At 26.5% G+C, this 26,498-nt stretch overlaps 1 protein-coding gene across 1 annotated transcript; it reads left to right on the top strand.

The window, feature by feature from the left end:
• The first annotated feature begins 10,964 nt into the window (after positions 1 to 10,964).
• On the top strand, positions 10,965 to 26,490 carry LOC103869225 (AP2-like ethylene-responsive transcription factor PLT1). Its single transcript, XM_009147296.2, has 9 exons — positions 10,965 to 21,966; positions 22,044 to 22,467; positions 22,609 to 22,691; positions 22,833 to 22,841; positions 22,937 to 23,025; positions 23,117 to 23,190; positions 23,295 to 23,345; positions 23,447 to 23,523; positions 23,707 to 26,490. Exons 1-9 carry the CDS (start codon positions 21,849 to 21,851, stop codon positions 24,462 to 24,464), a joined length of 1,683 nt encoding a protein of 560 aa, XP_009145544.2. The 5' UTR covers positions 10,965 to 21,848; the 3' UTR covers positions 24,465 to 26,490.
• The last annotated feature ends 8 nt before the right edge of the window (positions 26,491 to 26,498 follow it).

Raw genomic sequence — 26,498 nt, 5'->3', positions numbered from 1 at the left:
TATATTTCATTTTACATTAATAATAAAAAAATATAAATATAAATTTATTTTTAAATATAACAAATTATGTTGAAAAACAATCTAACAAAATCTTACCAACCTTCTAAATATTTTTATAAAATAACACTTAATTAATTTCGTAAATACTAATATAACTTTATAATTCAATGTTAATTAAAAATTTATTATAAAACAAGAAAATATAATTCTATACTATTTTATATATATTTTAATTATATTATGTATTATATTAAAATAGAAGTACTATATGAATTAAATATGGGTAAATTTATCTATTTTATTTTTAAAATACTTTCATTTAAATAAATTATCACTCATCATCAAAATATGTTAAAATTCGTAAACTATATTATATTTTTTAGAAAAATAAATTTATAAACATAAATTCATTAACATAGGTTAAACTATTATATCTACAACTACATAGTTTTTTATTTTTTTATTTTAAAACTCTCAACAATATATTGTTTAAGAAATAATAATATACAAAAATATAATAGTTTATAACTAACCTTTAGTTCATATACTATTTAAAAATATGTTATTAGAAAACTATGAAATTTTAATTATTCATTCAAAATATTAACGACAAATCAAATTTTAATTATAAATTTAATATTTATATTAATTATAAACATATTCTGAGAGATGTATAAAAATCTTACCGAAATTAAAATTATTTATATAAAATAATGTATTAATTTAGTAACAAAACAATTTCAAAAATCATATAATCTCCCACCTCAAATATAGTTGTGTAATTTTCCAAACAATTTTGACAAAATTTAAAATTTAAAAAATAAGTATGCAAACTTAAAATGATAATGTTTTAAATTTTTCAAAAGGTATAATCATAGATAATAAAGAATAACTTCTTGAAATGTAACACGGAAAAACAAACTATGTTATAAAAATTAAAGTAATCTAATATTTTGAAGTCTTAATTTAATAACAAAAAAAAAACTTAATATCATAACATCTAAAAAATATTCTAATATCAATAAAATTTACTAAAATAATATGATGGATGCTACCATGTATACAATTTACTAAAATAATAGGTTTATATTCACAATATATAACACTAAAATTAAAATTATATACTTAAAATGTTTATATTAAATCAAAAGTATGCATTCATAAAATAAAAAATATCCGCACGAATGTGCGGGTCAAAATCTAGTTTCACTCTATAATAAAGTAACTCTATTATAGAGTAACACCATTGAAGCAAAAGTTACACTATAATAGAATTATTCTTTTTAAGTGTAAATTATAAAAGAAAAAATGAAGTTTCATTGGAGATGGTCTTAGAAGTTCGAAACTTACTAAAGGTCGGATTCGAGATAGAAACTGCAACACTGGAACCACGAGCTCTTGAACCTGCACAAAGAATGAGAGGAAATCCCTAGTGTTATGGATTTATTCTAGAGAATGAATTCTTTTGCTGTCTTTTTTAGTATTATCGGATTACTGCTAGCGTAGGTTTTGCGGATTCGTTGATAAATAAATAAGCAGGGTTTTACGATATTATATCTAAAGAAAATATATTGATAAATTATAGTACTAGCTAGATGTGATTCTTTACACATAACGATTTTTGATTCTTTACCCAAAAATGAAATAATCTTCATTATCCTTGTGACTACGAAAACATTAAAACTGAACCAGACCATTCAATTAACTGATACATGACCAACTATAGGCTGATAAATACAATGAAAATTCGAATCCTATAACATTCCAAATATTAGCTATTGCAGCCACTTAAAAACAAATCTTAAACGCCAGCCTATATCTATATATACTCCATTGTACATACTACATATTAATAAACCTATAGAGTCCATTACTGGGATCAAACAATTTACTACTAGTCTACTATGCACATAAACGACGGGAAAACGGCCTATTCATGCCCGAACTAGGGGTTGCTGAGAGAATACATACCTCAACTTTTACTGCAAGTCGAAACATACCTACACTAATCAAAAATTTAAAATTCATGCCTGAACTATGGGTTGATAAAAAAATACATACCCCAACTCTTATTGCATGCCAAAACATACCTTAACTAATCAAAAATTTGAAATTTATGCCTAGTCTTTAGAAGTCAACGCTAATTTCAATCTATACTATTATTTTTGAAATAATTTTATAGCAACGGAGCTCCCACGTTAAAAAACAGAGTGGTTAAAGTTTATGTTATCCTTAATGAATTTTTATATATATTCTATTATATAATAATAAAAAAATTATATTAAAAATCTTATATATTTTTAAAAAATTATGATGATTCTTATATATTGTGTTGTTATCTTAAAATAATAGTTTACTATTGTAAAAGTAAAAAAAAATTAAGAGACATGATTTTTGCAATATTATATTTTCTTAAAAATATATGATAATTCTTATATATTGTGTTGTTATCTTGAAATAATATTTTACTATTTTGAAAGTTAAAATTTAAGATAAAAATAATATCTAAGTAAATATTAATGGAGCAATATATTTGTATAAGGATATTTTCTAAGAAGTGATTTTAAGATATATTTGTATATATAAGAATTATCTTTTTTTTTAAATATAATATTGTAAAAAATAACTTCTTTTATTTTTTTACTTTTATAATAGTAAAATATTATTTTAAGATAACAACATAATATATAAGAATCATCATAATTATTTTTAAAAAATATATAAGATTTTTAAAATAAAATTCATTTTATTTAAAAATTCATTAAGGGTAACATAGAATTTAGCCAATCTAATTTTTAACGTGAGAGCTCTGTTGCGAAAAATTACTTCGCAAATAAAATTCATTTTATTATATAATAGAATATATATAAAAATTTATTAGGGGTAACATAGATTTTAGCTACTCTAATTTTTAACGGGAGAGCTCCGTTGCGAAAATTTATTTCGCAAATAATAGTATAGATTGAAATTGGCGTTGACTTCTAAAGACTAGGCATAAATTTCAAATTTTTGATTAGTTAAGGTATGTTTTGGCATGCAATAAGAGTTGGGGTATGTATTTTTTTATCGATCCATAATTCAGGCATGAATTTTAAATTTTTGATTAGTGTAGGTATGTTTTGACTTGCAGTAAAAGTTGAGGTATGTATTTTCTCAGCAATCCCTAGTTCGGGCATGAATAAGCCGTTTTCCCCATAAACGACAACTACTTAAAGCTTCCTTGGAATATTATGCGACATCATCTTTTTAGTCTTTTACAAAGATATAAATACCTATCTCAACTTAGCTAATGTATGGCTTCCGATCTCATGTACCCCTATATTATACATTCTCTCACTGCCCTACTTAGTTCAAAATAATTGTAAGCAGTGAACAAATCAAAAGAATAAGTAAATGGAATAAGGAGACTCATCTCGAGGCGACACGAGCACTTTTCCGGCTATTTCTCCCACCACATTTTACCATGGAAACTCTACAAAGCCTTTCTCTGGATTCCCGTGACTCCTCTCTCTCTCTTTAATTTTTATCTCCAAGAAATTGCCACCGGGTTTCGTGATTTTAACGTGTATGCCTCACTTTTTATATTCGTGTGTTCACTTATTTTTAAAATAAACCCCATGCTTTAACAAAAATTAAAGTGAAAAGACGGGCTTCGAACAATCAACTGGCACCTTGTTGACGTTTATATGCATACACATTTATGTGTATACCCAAAATGATTTGGTTGTTGCGATTAATTAGACCAGACCATAGTATCATATCAAGTATATTGGAGATGGATAACTAGAACGCTCTTTTTCAATATCTGATCATACAAGCAAAAACTTGCATTTAGGGTTTCGCATACGCTTCAACAAGGACATAAGGTATAATGCAATTATTATGCTCAGAAATACGAAGTATTGGAAAGCTGATTTAATTAGAGTCCATCCGTTCCATTAAGTTAATTGTTTTAGAAAAAATGTTTAATAAAGATTGATGTTTTATGCTTTATGTGGAGAAATTATAAATTACAAGAAACTAATTGAGTTTATTAAATTACTATTGCTTAAAAATTATTAGAGACTTAATCGTAAAAAATTAATGCATTCATAATAGTAATTTAATATTCTTTCCGTTCTATTTAGATATACAGTATATTTTAGAGAGAAAAAACAAATTCTTTCACTAAGATAGATAGTATTAATCAATTAGCGTATGTCACTCCTTTTCCGTTTCTTCTATATTGAAATGATGAATGATCCTAGTTATTATTGAATCACTTTTGGATTAAAGATGAAATTAGATCTTGACCCGTGCGACCGCGCGAGTATTTAATTTGTGTTCGTACTTAGTGATATATTTGTTAATGTAGTCATATTTGTAAATGTAAATGATATATTTGTACTGAATTTTATATTTTAGCATTTTAGAGTAAAATGTATCACCGATATTGGGAATTATATAAAAAATATAACATTTATATAATTAGATCCATGTCTAAGATATATAGCGAACAAATTTTTTAAATAAAAAATACGAAAATAGATAATTGTGAATTAGCATGCTATTTATAAATGATACGTTAGCTATAATATTTGTAAGTAAATAAAATGATTGTTAAACTTTTATCAAATTTGGAACATATAAAAATTAAGATTTAAATTTGTAAGAAAATAAAATGAAAATATAAATTTGATGTAACTGATAAGAAATTATAAATGTGCTTAATTTTTGTGTACATTTAAACCATGACTCTGCGGATGTTTGCTTTTACTTTTGTAAATAATTTTTTTTGCCTAAGGTGATAGTATATATTTTAAAATTTTACATGTGTTAAATAATTATTTAATAACATTTATAAGCATGATAATTTTATAGTTTATATTTTTTTTAAAATTTTATTTTGTCTTGTAAACCGTCAATTGTATTACCACCATTTTTAGAATATGATCCGTGCATCTGTACAAATGTTTCATTTTGTTTTTTTGTTGTGGATCAAAATTTTACGATCATGTCTAATAAATTATTTTATATACATGGTAAGTTGGTAAATAATTATAATGATGCATGTAATATATTTGTATTGGTAAGAAGAAGAATTTTTTTCAAAAAAAAAAATGAAGAGTGACGTGAATTGTGGGAGAGAATGAGACAAACTATAACTTATATTTTTACATAGATATTTTGTGTATATTATTGATATTCATTAATGTTTATAATGTTAATATGAAATATATAAGTTAAAATATTTATATTGAATTGATTGTGAATTTAATTTAGAAAATGTTTTATTAATTTTGAAAAAGACATGGAAAGCACAGAAGTAAGAGTAATTATTACTTCATTAATTTTAAAAAAGACAAAAATTACTTAAAAATAGGTTCATTTAATTATTTCAATGGCATTAGGTTGTAAATATTGTGCAAAATTAAGGGTTAGTCTTAATTTGTACTTCTCATTTAATAGATTAGATTATGAATGAGCGTTGGCTAAACTGGGATGTTTCTCTTAGAGCATCTCTAGAAAAACTCTCTATTATAGAGTTTTACAAACTCTATATTTGAAGTTTTAAAGTGTTCTTCTCCAAAAGCAAAATTTCAAATTTAACTTCAAAATTATTTATAATTTACACTATACTCCTTATATTTGTCATAATTAATATAAATCCATATAACTTTTGTAGATAACTAGCAAATATATAAAAATATTATAGTAATATTAATTAATAAAATCTTACAATAATATATAAAATTATAAATATAAATAAATAATTAAATATTAAACTACAAAAAATACCACATTATTATATAAAATTATTTTATTAATGCTCCATTTTTTCGTTTATACAAAATTTGTTTGGACAATATTTTAGAAGTTCCGGAGAATCTTTACTAGACTATTAGTGTTGTTGTAATTTTTAAATTTGTGTAATAATTATGTTTTCATTTATATATCTTCTTAAAAAATATGATTAAGTTTCTTTTGTAATATTCTTGTTGTCTAATTCTACTTTAAAAATATTATTAATCTTATTTTGATTTTTTTAAAAACTTTAATGTGTAAAATTTTAATTTATAAAATAAATTTGAAATATTTAAAATATACAAAAGTTTTAAAGATTAAAACTATGAATGAGAAAATACTTAAGAATCATAAATTTGTTGTATAATTAATTATAAAGACCAAGATGCAAATAAAAAGATGAAACTTCAAATTTAGAGTTTTGAATAGTAAAATTCATTTCTTAAAACTCTAAATTTAAAGTTTTGAAGTTCTTTCTGGAGAGAAAAAGATTATATATATGAAGTTATATAGTTTCTTTTGGAAATGCTCTTATAATTGAGAGATTTCGGTTTGTACTCCAAAATAATCCCGTAGCCTATCAAAATTGGATATTAAAGGTATACAAGAATAATTCAAGCATTGCTCTTGGAACCCTAGCTAGAATATTTTTTTTACCCACTGTACTTGACAATTAGTTCAAAGTATGGATACTATTTACAAATCTAACTAAAGAGAAGGGTATAGTGGAAATGTGATTTGTCATTATTGCAATATGATGGTTAATTTTTTTTTGTCATCAATAAGATGGTTATTATGCATGACCCATTAGACAATCTCCAACCCAACCATATTTTTTATTCTATATTTTTTTCTAAAATAAAGTAAGTATGCCTCTCTATAATAGAGATGGAAAATAAAATTGCATTGAAAATGATTTTAATTGACTAACACAATTACAAGATTAAGCTTTAAAGCTAGTACTTATCATACTCATTATGTTTCAAATTGTAAGTAATTTTAGATAAAGAAACTATTATTAATAAACTTATTAATTTTTAAAATGTATAATTTAATATATAAATTTAATCAATTATAAAAATATACATAACTTAATTGGTTACTATTCTTTTTTTTTTGATCAATTGGTTACTATTCTAATAAATGCAAAATTGTATTGAAATGTTAAGAGTACTTATATGTTGAAACAATTTTTTTTCTAAAACTACTTATAATACCAATGAAAATAACATAGCTGAAAACAATAATAAGATATATATTTCTCTTTTTTGAACAAAAGAAAAAGAGAGATATTTCTCTCTATTACATCTTAATGTTAATCTGGGTTCTATAGTATATCATTATCATATATGACCTAATACTACAATCTGGAAGAAGAACCTACGTATATGTTAGCATTTGGTTTCACCGATAAAAACTCTTATAAATAAAAACTGAACTTTTTTAACCGAACCGCTAACCCCTAATTTGTAATTTACATTTTTTTGTGTCTACTCTAATTAGAATTATTAATTTCTTTGAGGAAGAATACACTCATTAAGGCCACGACCACGACGCAGTGACATACGTAAAGAAGACGGCCGCAAAGCTCTGGATCGTCGCGAGAAAAAAACAAGGTAAAAGATCTCAGAAGAATCGAGTTGGTGAAGTTGGAGAGGTCGGCTGTGTTACTACCCGCCGCTGAAACGGTAACGCAAAATCCAACCGCCGAACCCTAACGGCGAACACGATTAAAAGGGAGGACGACCGAGATGAAAATTGGATTGCATGCAGATGCGAGGCGTTGGAGCAGATCGGAGGCCTTTCGACTTCGAGAAATTGCCGAAGAAAGTGAGAAGAAGAAGATGTGATTCGGATGAAGACACGATTTACCTTTGTGCAGTTAATTTTTTTTAATTAATTTTTGTAGCAGGTGCAGCCGGTTAATTAAAAGGATAATACTGTATTATTATGTATATATGACACCGTGTATCTGTTCGTTAGGTAAAATAGCTACTCTGTCAATTATCGTTTTTTTCGTTGCCATACACCCCAATTTCTCATTTATTCATGAGGTAGTTTTTTGGAAGTCATAACATTATCTAATTAGATTAGTTAAAACTAGCTATCTATTTTACTAATAATTAGGGTTGATAAATTATCCGCAAATTTCGATTTGAAATGTTATCCATTTAGATTTTATATGGAACAAAATAAATATTAATATATAATATCCGTTAAAAATAAATTAAATTACTAGTAAAAGACAGATGTCCGATCTAACATATATATATATATAAATAATTATATGTATATATATATATGTACTGTTAGAGTAAAATAATGCCAGTTTTTTAGTTTTATTAACTGTAATTGCTTACCTATACAAACTGATACTATTATATTGTATAATTGTTTGATAAGTTTTATAATTATTTTTACCTATACAAATTTTAAATAATTGTATAATTATTATTTATAATTCTTGATGACATATATTACATAACTATTCTTTACTCATTCAAGTATATTACAAACTGATAACTATTTTTTAAATGACATTTGTATTGAAGTATTGTTGTTTTTACTAATTTATATATATATATATAAAGAAAATAATTCAACTTATTTATTTTCACGATTGAATCGAATGTCTGATTAAAAATATACTAGATATCCAAATAACGAATATCTGAAAATATAGGGATAAATCAAATCATAAAGTTTCTAATCCACACAAAATAAAATAGATCACCAAAATCTTCAATAACTTGGATATCTGATCTGTGCCTAATGATAAATTGCTTACTTTTTCTAGTTATCGAAAACCCAATAATTTTAAAGACCACAAGTTTAGTTCACATTTTAAAAGAATCTATTCTTTTCTTTGGTATGAAAAATAATATATTCTTTTACAAAAAATGAAAAAGAATATATTTTTCAAAGGAAATTTTAATTGTTTGTCTAGATTTGGTTTAAAATACGTTGTTTCAGAATCTATACTATTAAAACTGAATTACAAATATAAACTTACATTTGAAATAACTTTTAACTACACTCAAATCTATACTAATAAAAGGGATTAATCGAGGCTTTAGAAAGCGTCCACGTCGTTTTAAAAACCCTCTTCGAAAACAAGCCACGTGACATGACTACTATTATTACTATATTAGATTAAATCATATTACCATACTACACATTATTACTATATATACATTAAATCATACGAAAATATCTGTAAATATACATTTAAATATGTAAATATATAATATATGAATTATATATACAATAATAAGTAAAAACACAATTTAAAATATATATAATATATGAAAATAATATTAATAAGTAAATACATAATAAAAAAATCTAAAAATATATCAAGCATTAAAAATTTATCTTAAAATGTAAATACACAATTTAAAAAAAAAATAGAAAAGTACATTAAACCTTAAACATCTATCTTAAAATGTCAAATTTAGATATTAAGTAAACATATAATGTACGAAAATAATATTTATAAGTAAATACATATATAATATAAAAATGGAAAAAGTACATTAAGCACTAAATATCTATCTTAAAATGTAAATAACAAAAAAAAGAATGGAAATATTACATTAGATATCTATCTTAAAATATAAAAATTAAATACATGTAAATGTACATTTAAATATATATAAATATATAATATATAAAGTAATATTAACTAAGTACATACGAAAATATAAGTAAATATACATTTAAATGCGTAAATATATAATATACAAATTATATATAAAATAATAAGTAAATACACAATTTAAAAAATATATAATATACAAAAATAATATTAATAAGTAAATACATAACATAAAAATAGAAAAGGTACATTAAACATGGGAAATTGTCACAAATAGCACATTCATAGTACCACTTTTCATGTTTACACTAATCACATTTATCCTCACTTTTAATGAAGGGTAAAAGACAATTATACCCTTAGGATTAACTAATCTAGACTTAGGGTTTAAAGTTGAGAGTGAGATAGGGTTTTTGGAATGTGAAATTTAGGATTCTAATAAATATATAAATAATACTTAAAATATATATACAAAAATTTTAAAAAATAGTTTCAAACATAATTTTCGTTTTTCAAAAAGAAATTTGTAAAAAAAAAAAAAAAAAAAATTTTGAAAATAAAAAATTTCAAAAATGTTTTTTTATAAAAAAGTTTGAATTTGAAAAATTATAATTCGAAAACATAAAAAAAATTTACTTTTTATTTATTTATTTATTTCTTTTTTCTTTTATATTTTTTTATATTTTTTAATTTTTATTTTTTTATTTAAATAATGATTTATTATATATATAAATAACAAGGACATAATAGTCTTTTGCTACTTAATGAAGAAGATATTTTTGAAAATGTCTCTTTAGTGGTGGTAAAAATGAAAAGTGGTACCATGAAAGTGGTAAACATGTAATTATCCCTTATTTCATCTATATTGTATATTTACTTATACTAATAGTACGCTAGATATTTAATGTAATATTCTTATTTCTTATACTGTACACTTAATTTTTTTTATTATTATATTGTATATTTATTTATTATATTATTTTTTATTTTTTTATTAAATAACAATATTGAGATAATATTTTAACGTAATATTTGTATTTCTTCTACTGCATATTTACTTATTATTTATTTTTTTCTTATATTGCATATTTACTTATTATAATATTACGATAAATTTTTAATGTAATATTTATATTTTTATATTGTATATTTACTGATTATTTATTTTAGTATAAAAATTTTAGATAGATGTTTAATGTAGTTTTTCTATTTCTTATATGGGAACTTGCCACAAATAGCACATTCATAGTACCACTTTTCATGTTTACACTAACTACTTTTACCCTCACTTTTAATGAATAGTAAAGAACAATTATACCCTTAGTGTTAAATAATCTAAACTTAGGGTTTAGAGTTGAGGGGTAGGTAAGGTTTTTAGAATGTGAAATTTAGGATTCTAATAAATATATAAATAAATACTTAAAAATATATAAATTTTTTTTAAAAAATAGTGTCAAACATAATTTTCGTTTTTCAAAAAGAAATTAAAAAAAAAAGAAATTCGAAAAAAGTTTTTTATAAAAAATTTCGAATTTTATTTATTTTATTTTATTTTTTTAGTTTTTTTTTTTTAGTTTTTTTTTTATTTGTTTTTTATTTTTTTATTTTTTTTATTTTTTATTTAAATAATAATTTATTATATATATATATATAACAAGGGCATAATAGTCTTTTGCCACTTAATGAATAAGATATTTTTGAAAATGTCTCTTTAGTGGTGGTAAAAATGAAAAGTGGTACTATAAAAGTGGTAAACATGTAATTTTCCCCAGAAATAAATAATAAAAAAATATATACTATAAGAAGTAGAAAATGTATATTAACTATCTACCTTAAGAATGTTAAATAAAATAAATAATAAGTAAATAATATATTAATAACATATTTTAGTATTAACATTTTCGATAAAACAATAAGAATAGTTAGATAATTAACATTTGAAAATTAATATAGTTCTGCATGTAGCGCGGATTAATCCCTAGTACCATTGAAACTACCTAATCCTAACCTCTTTCATTTTGTTTTTGTCACTTAAAACAAAAATAAAACCTATCTAAACTAATTTTCAAAACTTCCCAAAAAATAATTATTCTAATAAACTTTCCAATTAGTTGTTACGAAAATATTCTTTAAAAATATCACCCAACAGTCCAACGCCTAAGATACACAAATTAATATATGCTAAATGGTAAAATAACAAAAATAGTTCCAAAAATGATCTAGATAAAAACTTCAACTACATTAATAATAGTCGCTGATGTTGAATCACAATAGCCTAAACCCATAAATTAGATAAAAATCTTATTGGCATTTAATAAATTTTATTTTTGGAGTTTTTTTTCTATTTGATTAATTAAAACCATTTTGAAACAATTTACAATATTTCATTAGCTATATGTTTCACATTAAGCAAATAGAGAATATTGTTCAATAAAATATTATTTATTGTATTGTAGTCTATTCATCATTATTTGTTAATAATACATAACTTTCGAAACCCATGTAAATAATATTTTTTTAAGTAAATATTAAACACGAAAGCAAAAATATGTTATTGTATTCATTGTTTTGTGGAACTATTAGTCCAATACAAATGCAATAAGACAAATATATAACCAAATGACTATTGCAATTGACGGTTAAATACAATAAATAAACTTACTAATATAAAAATATTTTTTTTGTAAATAAATTTTATATTACACAAAATGTTAAAATATATATTACCAAAAAACTACATCAAATATTAATTTATATGACTCAGCCGGATAGAGCGTCTCTTCGGAACGATTCAAGCCCGACTACCACTTGATCTTAGAAGATGGGCGTCGACAAAAAAAAATATTAATTTATATTAATTATAAAACAAACACATGCACGAACGTACATGTTAAATTTTAGTTTTCTTTATTTATATTTTACCTTAGAAAGCTCTTATAAAATGTTTGGTTGTATGTAAGATCATTTATCTGGTCATTTAACTTATAAAACTAGATTTTGATCCGCGCTTTCAAAGCGCGGGATTATATTTTGTTGATAAAATTATTAACATGTTTATTAAGCGCATATATTTACTAAATAAACATATAATCTTATATTTTATACACATTTGTATATCTATTTCGAATTATAATTTTGCATACAATAAAATCCCGCACTTTAATTTTTAGTTATTTAGAAGTGTAATAAATTTTAGGTAGTGAATTTTTTTTGCCTGTACGATAAATTAAATATTAAAAATTTAGAAGCAAAATAAGTTTTTATAAATGTTAATTCTAATTCTATCATAACCGTAAAATTTGAAATATTCAATCATAAGTTTGTGAGTAAAATCTGAAACTTTCTTTAATGATGATAGATATTTAATTTTTAAGTTTGTATTTATTTTTTTCTTTGGTCATAACCCGTGTCAAAACACGGAATCATAATTTAAAACTAAAATTTGTGCCAAAATGTGAGATTTTTATTCATGAAATTTCAATATTGAAAGAGATGAGTTACACCTGATTATATATATTTAATAAATTATTTTATTAGGTGATATTTTAACATGTTCCAAAATCCAAGATCATAATATTTTTAAAATGTCATTTTAACCCGTACCAAAACGCAATATCAGAATATTTTTTTATCAAAGAGGGGACCCTTACGTATTTATTCAAAATGCTGTTATTGATTTATTAAGTTTTGTGATTTTAATGAAATGAAATTTATTGTATTTAGGTAAGATTTAGGTGTTTTGATAGAATGACAAATATATTTATTTCAACAAAAATACAAAATAAACATATTCAAATGAATACACATATGTAATAACTATGCATTAGATTAACACTACATGGAATTTATTATATGAAATTTGCTGACCCGGTATACAAAATACATTATAAAATAGTATATAATCAATATGATATATCTAACATTTTCAAAAATAACAAAATAAAGATTTTTACTAAATTTAGGACGTGTGGAAATGGAACCAAATTCCGTGTCACTATAAATCTTTGTAGATCGATACAATATTCAAACTATTGTTCAATTTTAAAATATTTAAGATTTTTTATATATTGACAATTACTTGTTTTTAATATTTTTTAATCTTTAATCTTATGATTTTTTAACTATATCTTAAGCTTTAAAATGTAATGTTTAATATATGTAATTTGAAATTTGAAAATAATAGATTACAAAAAAAAATTGTATGTTTTTTTTATTCTTATTAGATTAATGGTAATTACTACTGTCAAGTAAAAAAATGTATTTGTTTTTTTTAACTACATATTAATTACTATGATCTATACATACTATTAATTTAAATTGTACGTAATTTTTTAATATCAAATAAAATATTAACTACTATAACTGACCGTATGATATACATTATATCAGGCTTTAGATATATATATATTACCTGTCAATTTGAAAACCTTGAAACGTTGAATCCGATATAGTATTAGACCATGATGGTGTAAGTTTCGATACATAAAACCCACATACAGCCATCTACTTTATAAGCAATGAAAAACAAATGGTTAATGATTGTTTTTTTATGTACAGAGAAATAATATGGATTGGTGATGTTACCATCGGCTAAAATGATTTGGTTGAACGGCAAAAGACAAATGATGCAACAGATTGTTTGTTGGAAGAAAAAGAATATCGTGGAAATATATATATATAGATATATATATATATATATATATATACATAAAATCATAGCTTACAAATAACTCACTGGTAAAGACTTGTAAATATTGTTGAAACAGAAAGTGACTTAAAACAAAAAAATCTTATGTTTTAATAGTATAGACAACACATTAAAACCGAGTATAATTAAATAATATTCTAAGGATATACATTATGCGAGATATATTAAGTTACAACAATCTATTATTTTGAATTTTGATATCTATTAAGTTACAACAATAAAATCATTTAGTTAATCTTGTTACTTTATCGAATATTGTAATTTTTATACGAAAGTTTATTCATAATATGATATTTTTATACCCAACTGTTAAACAAATTTTACTGAAAATTATTAAATAAAGTAATGAATTAAAAAGATATGATAGGTACGTAGTTTATGGTTTCGTGTATATGAATAAGCAATTGTTAGTGTTTGAGCTTGCACATAACCGAATTCTTGTAGCACTTAGATTATAGTCAAAGTAAATATTTTAATCCAAAACCAAACAAACAAAGAAAAAACAGTTGACAGAGTCGTGTATAATATATTGTAGTTCGAGGAACTTGTTAGGTATTGTGTGACCACAATTTTCAATGATCATTTGATTCTTTTACCTTAATTACCCCTTTGAAACAAAGGTTCCAAACTTTTGATATATATCATGCGACCAGTTATAGAAAAAATATATCTATTGTATAATTACACATGGTTAATTAAAAAAAGAAGTGGAAAAAGATCACACGAAAGTAGGAGATGATCTGCGATTTACTATAACAAAATAAAAGCATTTGATTAAAAGCATAGATTGAAAACAATTCAGTGGCAGAGAATTGTAAATACTTCTGAAATAGGAGGGTACCTCAAAAAAAAATCTTCTATTAATTTTTAATAGTATAGAAGATTGTTATTTGGTCATCTGATTATTTATCTGGATTTAAACTCTACGTCTGGTAAACTGAAACTATGAGTGGTTCAGTCTGAAAGAAAGTTTTCTTTTAAATTTTCATTTTCACTCGTAGTACCCTCGTGAACATTTACAAATTGATTGTTAATTTTATTTAACTAAATAATAAAAGTAAGAGAAGGATATGGCAAGATCTAAAAGTGGAATAAGAACTTTCCATGTAGCAGACCTACACCTGCTGGATTTTAGTATATATGTAGTATTTAAATTAAAATTTGAAATGATAAAATTATTTGTTGTTTTTGTTTGTATCACGTGACATGTGCTAGTATTAAAGAATTTTATTCCAGTAGCTTTTTATATTTTTGAGCCTGTCATCTTCTTTTATGTTTTTTTTTGTGTTAGTAACATTTGAATCGATTTTCAGTTACAAAAAAAAACATTTGAATCGATTTTCCGAAATTAATTAAAACGTCAATATATTTCAGTTCCAGTTAATATCGTGGTAGAATTAATTGAAGCCGCACGATGAAGATTAATTTTGGTTATATTGTGACAACGTAAAGCAGATACGTTTTAGGAAAAAACTATACATGAATATACAAACTTTTACTCGGTATAACATGATCAACATTTTAAAACATACTACTACAAATTGATTACTAAAGTGTGTTTGTGCCATAACAAATTTCACATGTGAAATCAAGTTTGGTGCACATACTTATATATATTCACATGTACATTTAAAATACGCGGATAATAAATCTGTAAGATTGATGTTAAATTGTTAATGGAAGACATGTACAAAGGCATGCGATTAAACAAAAGGGCGGACTCCTACCCCAACACAATCTCCTAGAGTGCAAAAGACACAATTAACAATAACTTTAAACTTGAATATAATGTTTAAGTTTAGCTTGAATTTAATTAATCAATAAGGACTCTTTCTTTTGACGGGTGTGCAGACCGATTATGCGGTCAACAAACTTTTACTCGGGGAGACAAAAACCAATTGCCCCACCAATTCTACCATATGTTTATTTTTATTTTTTTATATACTGTATTAACATCTTGACGAAGATACAAAATATATATCTTCGACACCTCTTAATGCAATTTTTTTTATTTGAACGAGCTGTTACTTTAACTGTACCTCGTTCCATGATTTTCATACTAATTAATAAGTTTGCTCTTATTATATTACATGCAGATGAGATAATTCGGGGATGTACAATAACATCGCTTCTTTACAACTCATTTGCTGTATTTTTGTTAATTTATACTAGACTTGACCCGTACGTCAGTGCATGTTGGTTTTTACGTCTTCATAAATTGGTTAGTGACATTTTTAAATATATAGATTATTTCGATATTTTTAGGTTCGTTAAAACTTACCCAGACCCATAAGAATTCAAATCGAATCCTATCCAAAAAGTTATAATACCTGAACATAGTTTAATTTTAAAACTCAAAAATCTGATACCCGTAAAAATCGATATGTATCCGAACGTATACTCGAATGTCAATGTCTAACTGATTATGCAAACAAATAAAAATAATTTTGTCAGCCGGTTTGAATTCTTGTCACTAATGAAGTAATTTTATTAATACACGTGAAATTATTATGGTTAATACATAAAACAAATGACATCAAATTACTATGGTAAATACAATTAATGAAGTATTTTAGATGAGTGAAAAAGTACTTATAAAAGATAAATATTATTTTGTACTTCAGTTTTAATAGATTAGATACATACACGTATGCTTAAACATGCATTAATGGATAGATATGCAAGTAAAGTAGAGAGGTAGATTTTTTTTTTGAACACAAGAGAGGTAGATATATAGACATTACTAGACATGGATATTTTTGGTTTCGGCTTGGTTAGGTTCGAGTATTTTGGATATAGGGTAGTTCAGATAGATGGTTAACAGATCCATTTATTATCTGACCTATTTTCAGTCAGATTCGGTTCGGATAGTAAAACTAGAAACTAGAAAATACAAAAATTGCAATTCTCATTTGTTTTCGGTTCTGTTTTTTTTTTTTGGATTGTTTGGGTCGTTCATGTTAAATATCGAGTATTTTTGAATAAAATATCAAATAGTTAAAATGATTCAGATAACTTTTGGAATATTTGGATATTTTAATATCGTCATAATTTCAGATACTTTTGAATAGTTTGAATACTTTATAATAATTTAATTTTCTTCAAACATTTTTGAATACTTTAATAAATTTTCAAATTATAAATATATATGTAGTTAGGTTATCTGTATATGTAATTTTTATTTTATATATTCGCCAGGTACTCGTTGGTTCTCGGTTTCGTTTGATTATTTCAGATGTAAGAATATTTGAAGATGTATGTCTAGTATTGGTTTGAGGTATTTTGATTTGATTCCGATTCAGATCTTTGGTTCTGGTTTTTTTGCCCACTTCAAGTAAAATGGTCAAATGGTAATTTAGGCTAAGAAGTGATTTGAGGATCGTGGTAATGCTGGGCTTTGAGGAGTCATAATTCGCATTAAACAAGGACGTGAGTTCCCATAACCCTAGTGGGGTTTAGAGAGAGACAGAGAAGATCGATCAAGACAGAGAAAGAGAGAGACTTAAATATGCTTAAACTTTCTATTAATATTTCCCATTATGCTATTGTACATTGAAAATTAGATTGCCTTTTAGGGTTGGAATTTTCCGGTTGGAATCTTAGGTTTTGTCTTACTACATGGACCTGTGACTGCCATGATAAAGATATGTTTTTTTGTTAACACTAAAAAAATACTCCAAAACGAACCAAGGGATCCCACAAAACATAGTTTCACAATTACAAATAAGAGTTTACTGATAAAAATTTTTAGCCTTTTTTAAATCGGAAAAACTCTCCATTAACAGCTTCAATTTTCAATTTACAAATTGTTAAGGTCAATCATCTTGCATTATTTTAGATGAAAAGCAGTTAAAAGATTTAGTTAAAAGATTTATCACTAAAACTTATAAAAAAATATAAACTTGTAAAAATTTGATAAATATTTTTAATCAATTAAATAAATAAATATTTATTAAATTATTTATAAAACTTCTAAAATTTGTTATTAAAATTTATAGACAATATGCAAGATATTATTCAAAAATATTTAAAACTGTTAATTACAAACTGTTAATGGTTGTATTATAATTTAAAACTTTATATGCTCCAATAATATCTTGTTTATTTTAGTTTCAATAATACTGTTAATTAACATTTTTATATATTCTGAGGGCTAATATGCAAAGTATTAGTTAAATATTTTTCTCTTATTCAAAAATATTTTTTTGTAAATAGAAAGGTTTGGAAAAAAATAAAAGAATCTCAACAGTTATATACCATATGTTATGATTATGTTATAATTAAGCTACAAAAAGAGATATGTTATGCTTTTAAATATCCATATTTCTCTTTTAAATCAAAATCTTATATTCCAAAATGTATATGCGAGTACTTTAAATATTTATATACACGTATAAATATTATGTCTGTGAATATATATATAATATTATTAAATATATACAAAACCGTTATGAGTTTTTTTTTCAAAAGTGTTTCAAAAAAATATATATATAACCGTTATGTGCCAGACCTCGTTTATTACGAAGTAACACATGATACAGTTCATTGTAACTCATATCACTTCATTCGTTTGAAATGATTTTGTGTTGGAAAGTTTTAGCTGTTTTTTTATGAAGTTCTTCGTATTAATTTTTTTTTAAAAAAAAAATAGGAACATGCGAGAAAAACTAAATGCAGAAAAGGAAAAAAAAATCCGAAGAAAAGTAAGACCTAGAACTCTAAAAGATATCGCCCTAAGACGGAATAAACTAGATACACATGTAAAGCAAAACAGATTAACAAAGATCAAAAAACTGTCAGAACCTTATTGCCAAAGCATGCACATGTTGGATCCCGAATCGTTTGCTAGAGAACCCAAACCCTCAAACCAAAAACAGAAATTACTGCTTTTTATCAATAGAACAAAATTTAAATCTGCAAACCAAAGCAAGAGAAGAAGAACACGGAAGCCCTCACCACTTACTCCCTCCACTTAATCACCTAGACCAAAATAAAGAAAGCATAGGATTAGAAAGGTTCTATTGAGACAGATCAAAAGCGTCGGTACAAAACATCGTCTAGATATCTTCAAAAAAAAAAACATCGTCTAGACAGGTATAAACCGCACCCTTCAAATGCCTCGCCTCTTCCACCGCCGGATAACTCTCCTCAAAACCTCTGCTCACCCTTCTCTAAGCGAGCTGCGAAGAGAGAAAAGCCGCACCAACAGTTTTGCAACAGAACAAAACATCTTCCATCGCACCGTCTAGAGAGAGAACCATATCACTATGGATTTGCAGGCGGAAACCGTAACAAAATCCGAAGAAACGAAATCGTATCATATTAAAACAAAAATACGTATAATACATATATTTAATATTGTATTAACAGATCAAATTATCATAAAAAAGATTTTTATAGGACTGAAAAAATATTATTTATATAGGTAACTATAGTATTTTACAAAATCTTTTTACCTAATATAATATTCTATTAGTTTCGCTTCATGTGGGACCATTTTTCAAAACGTAGCAGTGAGGACTGGACATTTTATCTGTTAAATTTGATTCGATTCATTATTCGTTTCGATCCGAAAATTTTGGATATCCGTAACCTTTCGAAACAAATCAAATACTAAAATCAATATCCGTAAAAATGAAGTAAATCACAAATATTAAATTTTTAGAAAGCGGATATTCGATCTGATCCAGTAATATATAAATACATGTATATATTGATTATATTTAAAAAATTTAATGTATAAAATTATATAATTATTATTATAACATATGATTTGATAAATTCTATTCACATGATTACTTATATAAAAGTATTACATTAAAAGAAGAGAACACATTTATGATAATTATAATTTTTTTTCTTAAGTTTTGTGTTATTATAATTATTAATTAAGTTAAAAAAATTTACAAAATATGTAGATTCACTACTTTTTTAATTTTTATCATATATATCATGCAAAAAAATATTTTAGAAAACAAATTTGTATCAAAATTTTAAGATTATTTGTATTAATCAAAACATATGAGATATCCGTAAGTATTCGTAAATATCCACAAATATTATTTATTTTCCGGATATCCGTTTTTCCGAATATTCGTATTTTTTCGAAGCAAAGCAAATCGAAAAATTAGATATCCGTGACATACGAAGCAAATCACAAATACCTCCAAAAACTCGGATATCAGATCCGTGCTCCGGCCTACTAGCAGTATGAATCTTTCATTTTATCTTATGTGGAAGGTTTATGTATTTCTATCGGATGTATAATTTTTTTCTTTGACGAAACGGATATATGATTATTTAATAAGATGTTTTGTTTAATGTTATGTGGTGCTAATTTACTGTGTTTCTTTGTCAGAATTCTTTTTCATTTTAAATCTTACTTAAATAGAACATTATATTAGAATAGCCACCAAATATTACGTAGCAGTAAGAATCTTTCATTTTAAATCTTACTTAAATAGAATAACCACCGAATATTTTGTATTTTTTTTAATATTCATTTCAACAAAATCATGAAACTTAACAAGCTAATAACAATACTTTAAAATATACCGAATAAAAATGTCAAATATACTATAAATATTAGAATTATCTGATAAATTACCTATTAAATATATATATATATATATATATATATAACCGGGGAGATTATCTCTTCATAATATTTATTTTCATAAAGAAGACTTTTAAAGTAAGAATTATTAAAGTTAGAATATTAATCTAGATCACCTTATAACCAAACATATTAAAAATTTAGGTAACATTTATATTGACTGATGATTATGTCATTCATCGAGTTACAATTAGTCTTTTATGATTTTAGATTTTCATAGATTATTTAATAAATCATGCAAAATATTTATTCAAATACCAGACAAAATATTTATATATGAACGCATTATCTCATTTCTGTAGTAAAATATTTAAAAACTTTGATCAATGAGAAATATGTTTAAAATAAACATTAACCAAAACAATGTGAGAAAAGACATGTTAACAAAGTTTCAAAAAATGATATATTAACATATTTTGATTCTCATATAATTGAGCTCGTTTAAAACAACTAAAATGAAAATTTACACCAATTTAAATAATAAAAGATTTATCAACTCGAATTTTTTTTTTAAAAATGTTAATCAAAATCAAGTCTACACACAATTACGAGTGTGTGAGTTTTAGAGAGAAAAATGCTATCCTAATCTGATAGGGGTCTTCTTGTAACAGCTATAAGCCTATAAACATGAATCATACATGCAAAGGGCATACATAGTATATTTTTCTTGTTCACATCCATACTTAGTTATTTATATCAGCTTCTCTTATAGAATAATATTTAATGAGATAAAATCCATATAATTGGAGGGTCACTCTAACCTTGAAACTTCTATGGCCTTCCTCTGTATTCATCTCTTACGAATATCTTATCTTTTCTTTAAACCCTAAAAGTATCAGAGTTTCCATCTCTAACTTAGAGAGAGAGAGAGAGAGAGAGAGAGAGAGAGAGAGAGAGAGAGAGAGAGACCCTTGCCAATATATGATAAAGCAGAAGATCTCCCCTATATCTATATATATACATAACTCCATTCTTTGAAAAAAAGTCTTGATCTTTAATTTCTCTTTCTTCAGTCCTTGATCACTGAATCTTCCTTTCTTCTTTGATTGGCTTAGAGCTTGGTATTATTGATTATCAAGGTGGGTAGGAGCAATAAAGTGATTGATTAACCCAAAACAAACAGATTTGACTCAAAAGGGAAAATGAATTCAAACAACTGGCTTGGCTTTCCACTTTCACCAAACCACTCTTCTTTGCCTCCTCATGAATATAACATTGGCTTGGTGAGCGACCATATGGACAACCCTTTCCAAACACAAGGTAACAACGATATATCTATACAACAATCTATTTGTGTATATTATATATATATACTAAAAATATTTGTGTGTTCGAAGAGTGGAACATGATCAATCCACACGGTGGAGGAGGAGAGGTTCCAAAAGTGGCAGACTTTCTCGGTGTGAGCAAACCGGACGAAAATCAATCCGACCACATCGTAGCTTACAACGACTCAGGTTACTACTTCCATACCACCAATAGCTTGATGCCAAGCGTCCAATCAAACGACGTCGTTGTAGCTTGTGACTCCAACAATCCTAACGATAGCTATGAGCTCCAAGAGAGTGCTCACAATCTACAGTCACTCACTTTGTCCATGGGGACGACCGGTGGTAATAACGCTGTAGCTAAAGCGTTGCCGCCCGAGGTCACCGGCGATAACACTAGCGGTGGAGCATTAGCCGTTGCTGAGACGGCCACGCCAAGACGTGCTTTGGACACTTTCGGACAACGCACCTCGATCTATCGTGGTGTCACAAGGTTATACACGTGACTCATTACTCACTTAATAGATTCTAAAGATCTTATGATCTTAAATTGGATTATGATATATTAGTACCCAAAAAAAGATATGGATTTTAATGATGAAATGCATTATATGTTTTGGTCAAATATAATTAGGCATCGATGGACCGGTCGATATGAAGCTCACCTGTGGGATAATACTTGTAGAAGGGAAGGTCAGTCTAGGAAAGGAAGACAAGGTAAGTAATTTACTTCCACTTAAGCAGGTTCTGTGTGTTTAGGTTTGATTCGCCTGCTCTTATATACTAATCATGTTCTTATATATTTTTCTTTCTTTGTTCTTGCTGCGTAAAATCTTGGGGATCCAATAAACAATCTAGTTTACTTGGGTGAGTGCGTCAAATTGGATTCTTCCTTGTTATCTCGTGGAGTAATCATATTGTTTCGTTTACGGAAACTAAACTAAGTCAAATTCTTGGTATAGGTGGGTATGACAAAGAAGATAAAGCAGCAAGATCATATGATCTAGCCGCACTTAAGTACTGGGGTCCCTCGACTACTACTAATTTTCCGGTATGTTAGTTCTTATTTGCTTGCAATATTCTCTTGGTCATTAGTTATATTATATATATTTTTTAATCTTTGATTCATTAATATATATCAGATTACTAACTACGAGAAAGAATTAGAAGAAATGAAGCACATGACTAGACAAGAGTTCGTGGCTGCTATTAGAAGGTGTTTAATTTGTTGTATTTCATCAAGACCTTGGTCGTATATTCAAATCTAATTAAGACTTATCTAATCTAACAACACATTTACAAATGCGTGTCAAATCGCAGAAAAAGTAGTGGATTTTCACGAGGCGCTTCAATGTATCGTGGAGTTACAAGGTTTAATTTTATAAATATTCACATATATAATAATCGTTGTTATTACATAAATAAATACTATTCTTATAGAAATAAACATCTTTATTTTGTCATATATATAGGCATCACCAACATGGAAGATGGCAAGCAAGGATCGGACGAGTCGCCGGAAACAAAGATCTCTACTTGGGGACTTTTAGTAAGTACTTTCTTATTATGTCTTAACTACTTTAAACCATCTAGAACCTACTACAATTTAAAATCAGAACGACTTTCAAGAAACCTCTATTTATAGAATTTTTGTTCTTTAAAATCAGCATGTTTTAATAGAAGGTTCACCAAATTATTATCTTACGTAGTTAATGACATGGTTTGTTTTCAGGCACTGAGGAAGAAGCAGCAGAAGCTTATGATATAGCCGCGATAAAGTTTAGAGGGCTCAACGCAGTGACCAACTTCGAGATGAACCGGTACGACGTGAAAGCCATCCTCGAGAGCAGTACTCTCCCCATAGGAGGAGGCGCGGCTAAGCGGCTCAAAGAAGCTCAGGCTCTTGAGTCTTCAAGGAAACGCGAGGCTGAGATGATAGCCCTTGGTTCAAGTTTCCAATATGGTAGCGGCTCGAGCTCATCAAGGCTTCAGCTTCAACCTTACCCTCTAAGCATTCAACAACCATTAGAGCCTTTTCTTTCTCTACAGAACAATGATATCTCTCACTACAATACCAATTCTCATGACACGTCTTCCTTTAACCACAATAGCTATATCCAAACGCAGCTTCATCTTCACCAACAAACCAACAATTACTTGCAGCAACAATCGGGTCAGAACTCGCAGCAGCTCTATAATGCCTATCTTCAAAGCAATCCGGATCTGCTTCATGGCCTTGTCTCCACCTCTATCGTTGACAACAACAACAATGGAGGCTCTAGTGGGAGCTACAACACTGCAGCTTTTCTTGGGAACCACGGCATTGGTATTGGGACGAGCTCGACCGTTGGATCGACCGGGGAGTTTCCAGCTGTTAAAACAGATTACGATATGGCTTCGAGTGATGGCAATGGAGGGTATGGTGGTTGGACCGGTGAGTCTGTTCAGGGGTCGAATCCTGGTGGTGTTTTCACTATGTGGAATGAGTGAAAAGGGATCTTGTTTTTTTGCGTTGCATGAAAATAGGTCTGAGGTAGTAACTATTTTATCACTATTCTGTTTTTTTTTTCTTGTCTTGAAAGTTAGGATCAAATTAGAAGGGACTTTTGGTAGAAGAATTTAGGTAACGGAACGATTATTTAAAAATTGACGGCGAAGGTGATGGTTCTCAGACAGTGGTTAAATGGTTCTTGAGGGTTAGTGTTTATGGGTACTCAAAGTAAGTTTACGAGTACGTACCCAAGTTTTGTTTAAGGCTAACCCTTTTGACTAGTTTCCAAACTTGTAAGTTGTAATTTATTTATAAGGATTTATATTTTCTATAATATCATCAATTAACCCCGAAGGGAGCTGGCGAAAAAAAGAGGCAGTAATCAGAATCTAGTCTTATTTTTTTTAAGAGAAAGCATCAAACAAATCGACAATTTATATTTTATAAGACTAATTTGTATTGAAGTCATTATCGAACTACTTCTCTAGGATCTAAAATATCAACCCTTTCTAGATATTTTAACAACATCACTTTCGAAATATTACTATTTAGAAGGAGGTACTATAGTAACTGAATGAAACCGATTGAACGGCTTTGCCTAGTAACTTACTAAAATAAGGAATATTTGCCTAGTAAACCAATTTTTGTTTAAAACAAATCCTTCCCCAAATTTTTCGTTTATTAAGATATATATATTCTTGTAGTACTTTTTATTACTTTCCAAAGAGAGCCGACGAAAAAAAAAACAAATCAACAAGTAGTGAAAACACTCTTTAAACTCGTTAAGAAAACATTTAACGAAAGGCGACATTTTCTTTATTGATACATTAACTTTAGAAAAGCATACTGTTTAGAGGGAGGCCTCAATGGTAAAGAAGAGAAACTTATTGCAAACAAGAAAGCAAAGCCGGCTAAATATATACTCACGAAGAAACAATCCATGAAATATACTAAATGTTAGTGGTAACCCTCCAATTAATAGAGATTCCAATGAATATAAACATAGTTTAAATCTAAATAGGATCTCAACATCACGATTGAGTAAATTGAACACAAACATTCATTAACAATGGTGTCCAGAGGTCTTTCCCTCACACTAATTTTTCTCTTGGTAGCTCTATTTATCGCACTTGGTGAAGCCAATAACAACCGTAAGATCCTTCAGTCTCACACTAACCACCAACCGGTGCATTCTCCTCTTCCATCTCCGATCTATTCTCCTGATCCTCTTGATCCTAAAGGTTACGAAACCTTCTTTTATAGAAGATCTCCATCAAAACCTTCCCGCAAACCATGGTGGTGGTTGTTGTGAAACGTTAAGACATTGTCTTAGTTATGCAATTTATGTCTTATTACCACAATTGATGTCCTCTACATATTTCAGTCAAATTTTTTCTTCTAGTTGTTTGCGATCCACGCATTAACTGTTTATTCAACTTTTTTGTTGTATTGTTTTGATTCTTTTTGCAGTTGTGATGATTTAAACCTTCTTGACTGATCTTACGGACGCATATCTTTGTCATTGACCAAAAACTTGTTTGTTAAAGATTTTGTAAGAGCTAATCAATATGTCGACCGAAAATCAAAATTTATTTGTTTGGCAAGTTGAAAACAAAATACTTGAATGCAATTAACCAAACTTCGCGAAATAAAAAAAATTCAAAACCGGACCAACCTAATGAATACTAGCTTGAATAACTGGATTACACTTTAACTAATACGAGATGATAACCCGTGCGCATGCGCGGAGTGAATTTTTATAATAATGTTTGTTTATGAAATGATTTTAACATTTTGTAACACTACAATTTTATCGATTATAAAATAATGAATACAAATGTTGGTCTCTTAAATGTATCATCGTTGTTGAAGAGTTAACGTATTACTTTTCATTTTAATTATCTTTAAAACTTCATATGCACAAAAGGAAATTAAGTTTTGCGGCTCACACAAATTACCAAAACCAAATAGGCAACATCGATTGTATAATGACGAAAGAGGATTATGTTTTCTGCTCTCGATTTGTTTACTAT

This window comes from Brassica rapa, chromosome A05 (assembly GCF_000309985.2).
Source record: "Brassica rapa cultivar Chiifu-401-42 chromosome A05, CAAS_Brap_v3.01, whole genome shotgun sequence".
NCBI classification, from domain to species: domain Eukaryota; kingdom Viridiplantae; phylum Streptophyta; class Magnoliopsida; order Brassicales; family Brassicaceae; genus Brassica; species Brassica rapa.
Note: the sequence above shows the minus strand (reverse complement) of the source record. Positions and strands in the feature narration are given on the sequence as shown.

Bases quoted from the DNA above. Each gene is read 5' to 3' on its own strand.
- LOC103869225 (XM_009147296.2), top strand. From the start codon at position 21,849: ATGAATTCAAACAACTGGCTTGGCTTTCCACTTTCACCAAACCACTCT. The intron at 23,026-23,116 runs GTATGTTAGTTC...AATATATATCAG, and splicing joins CGACTACTACTAATTTTCCG to ATTACTAACTACGAGAAAGA. The intron at 23,346-23,446 runs GTTTAATTTTAT...TCATATATATAG, and splicing joins ATGTATCGTGGAGTTACAAG to GCATCACCAACATGGAAGAT.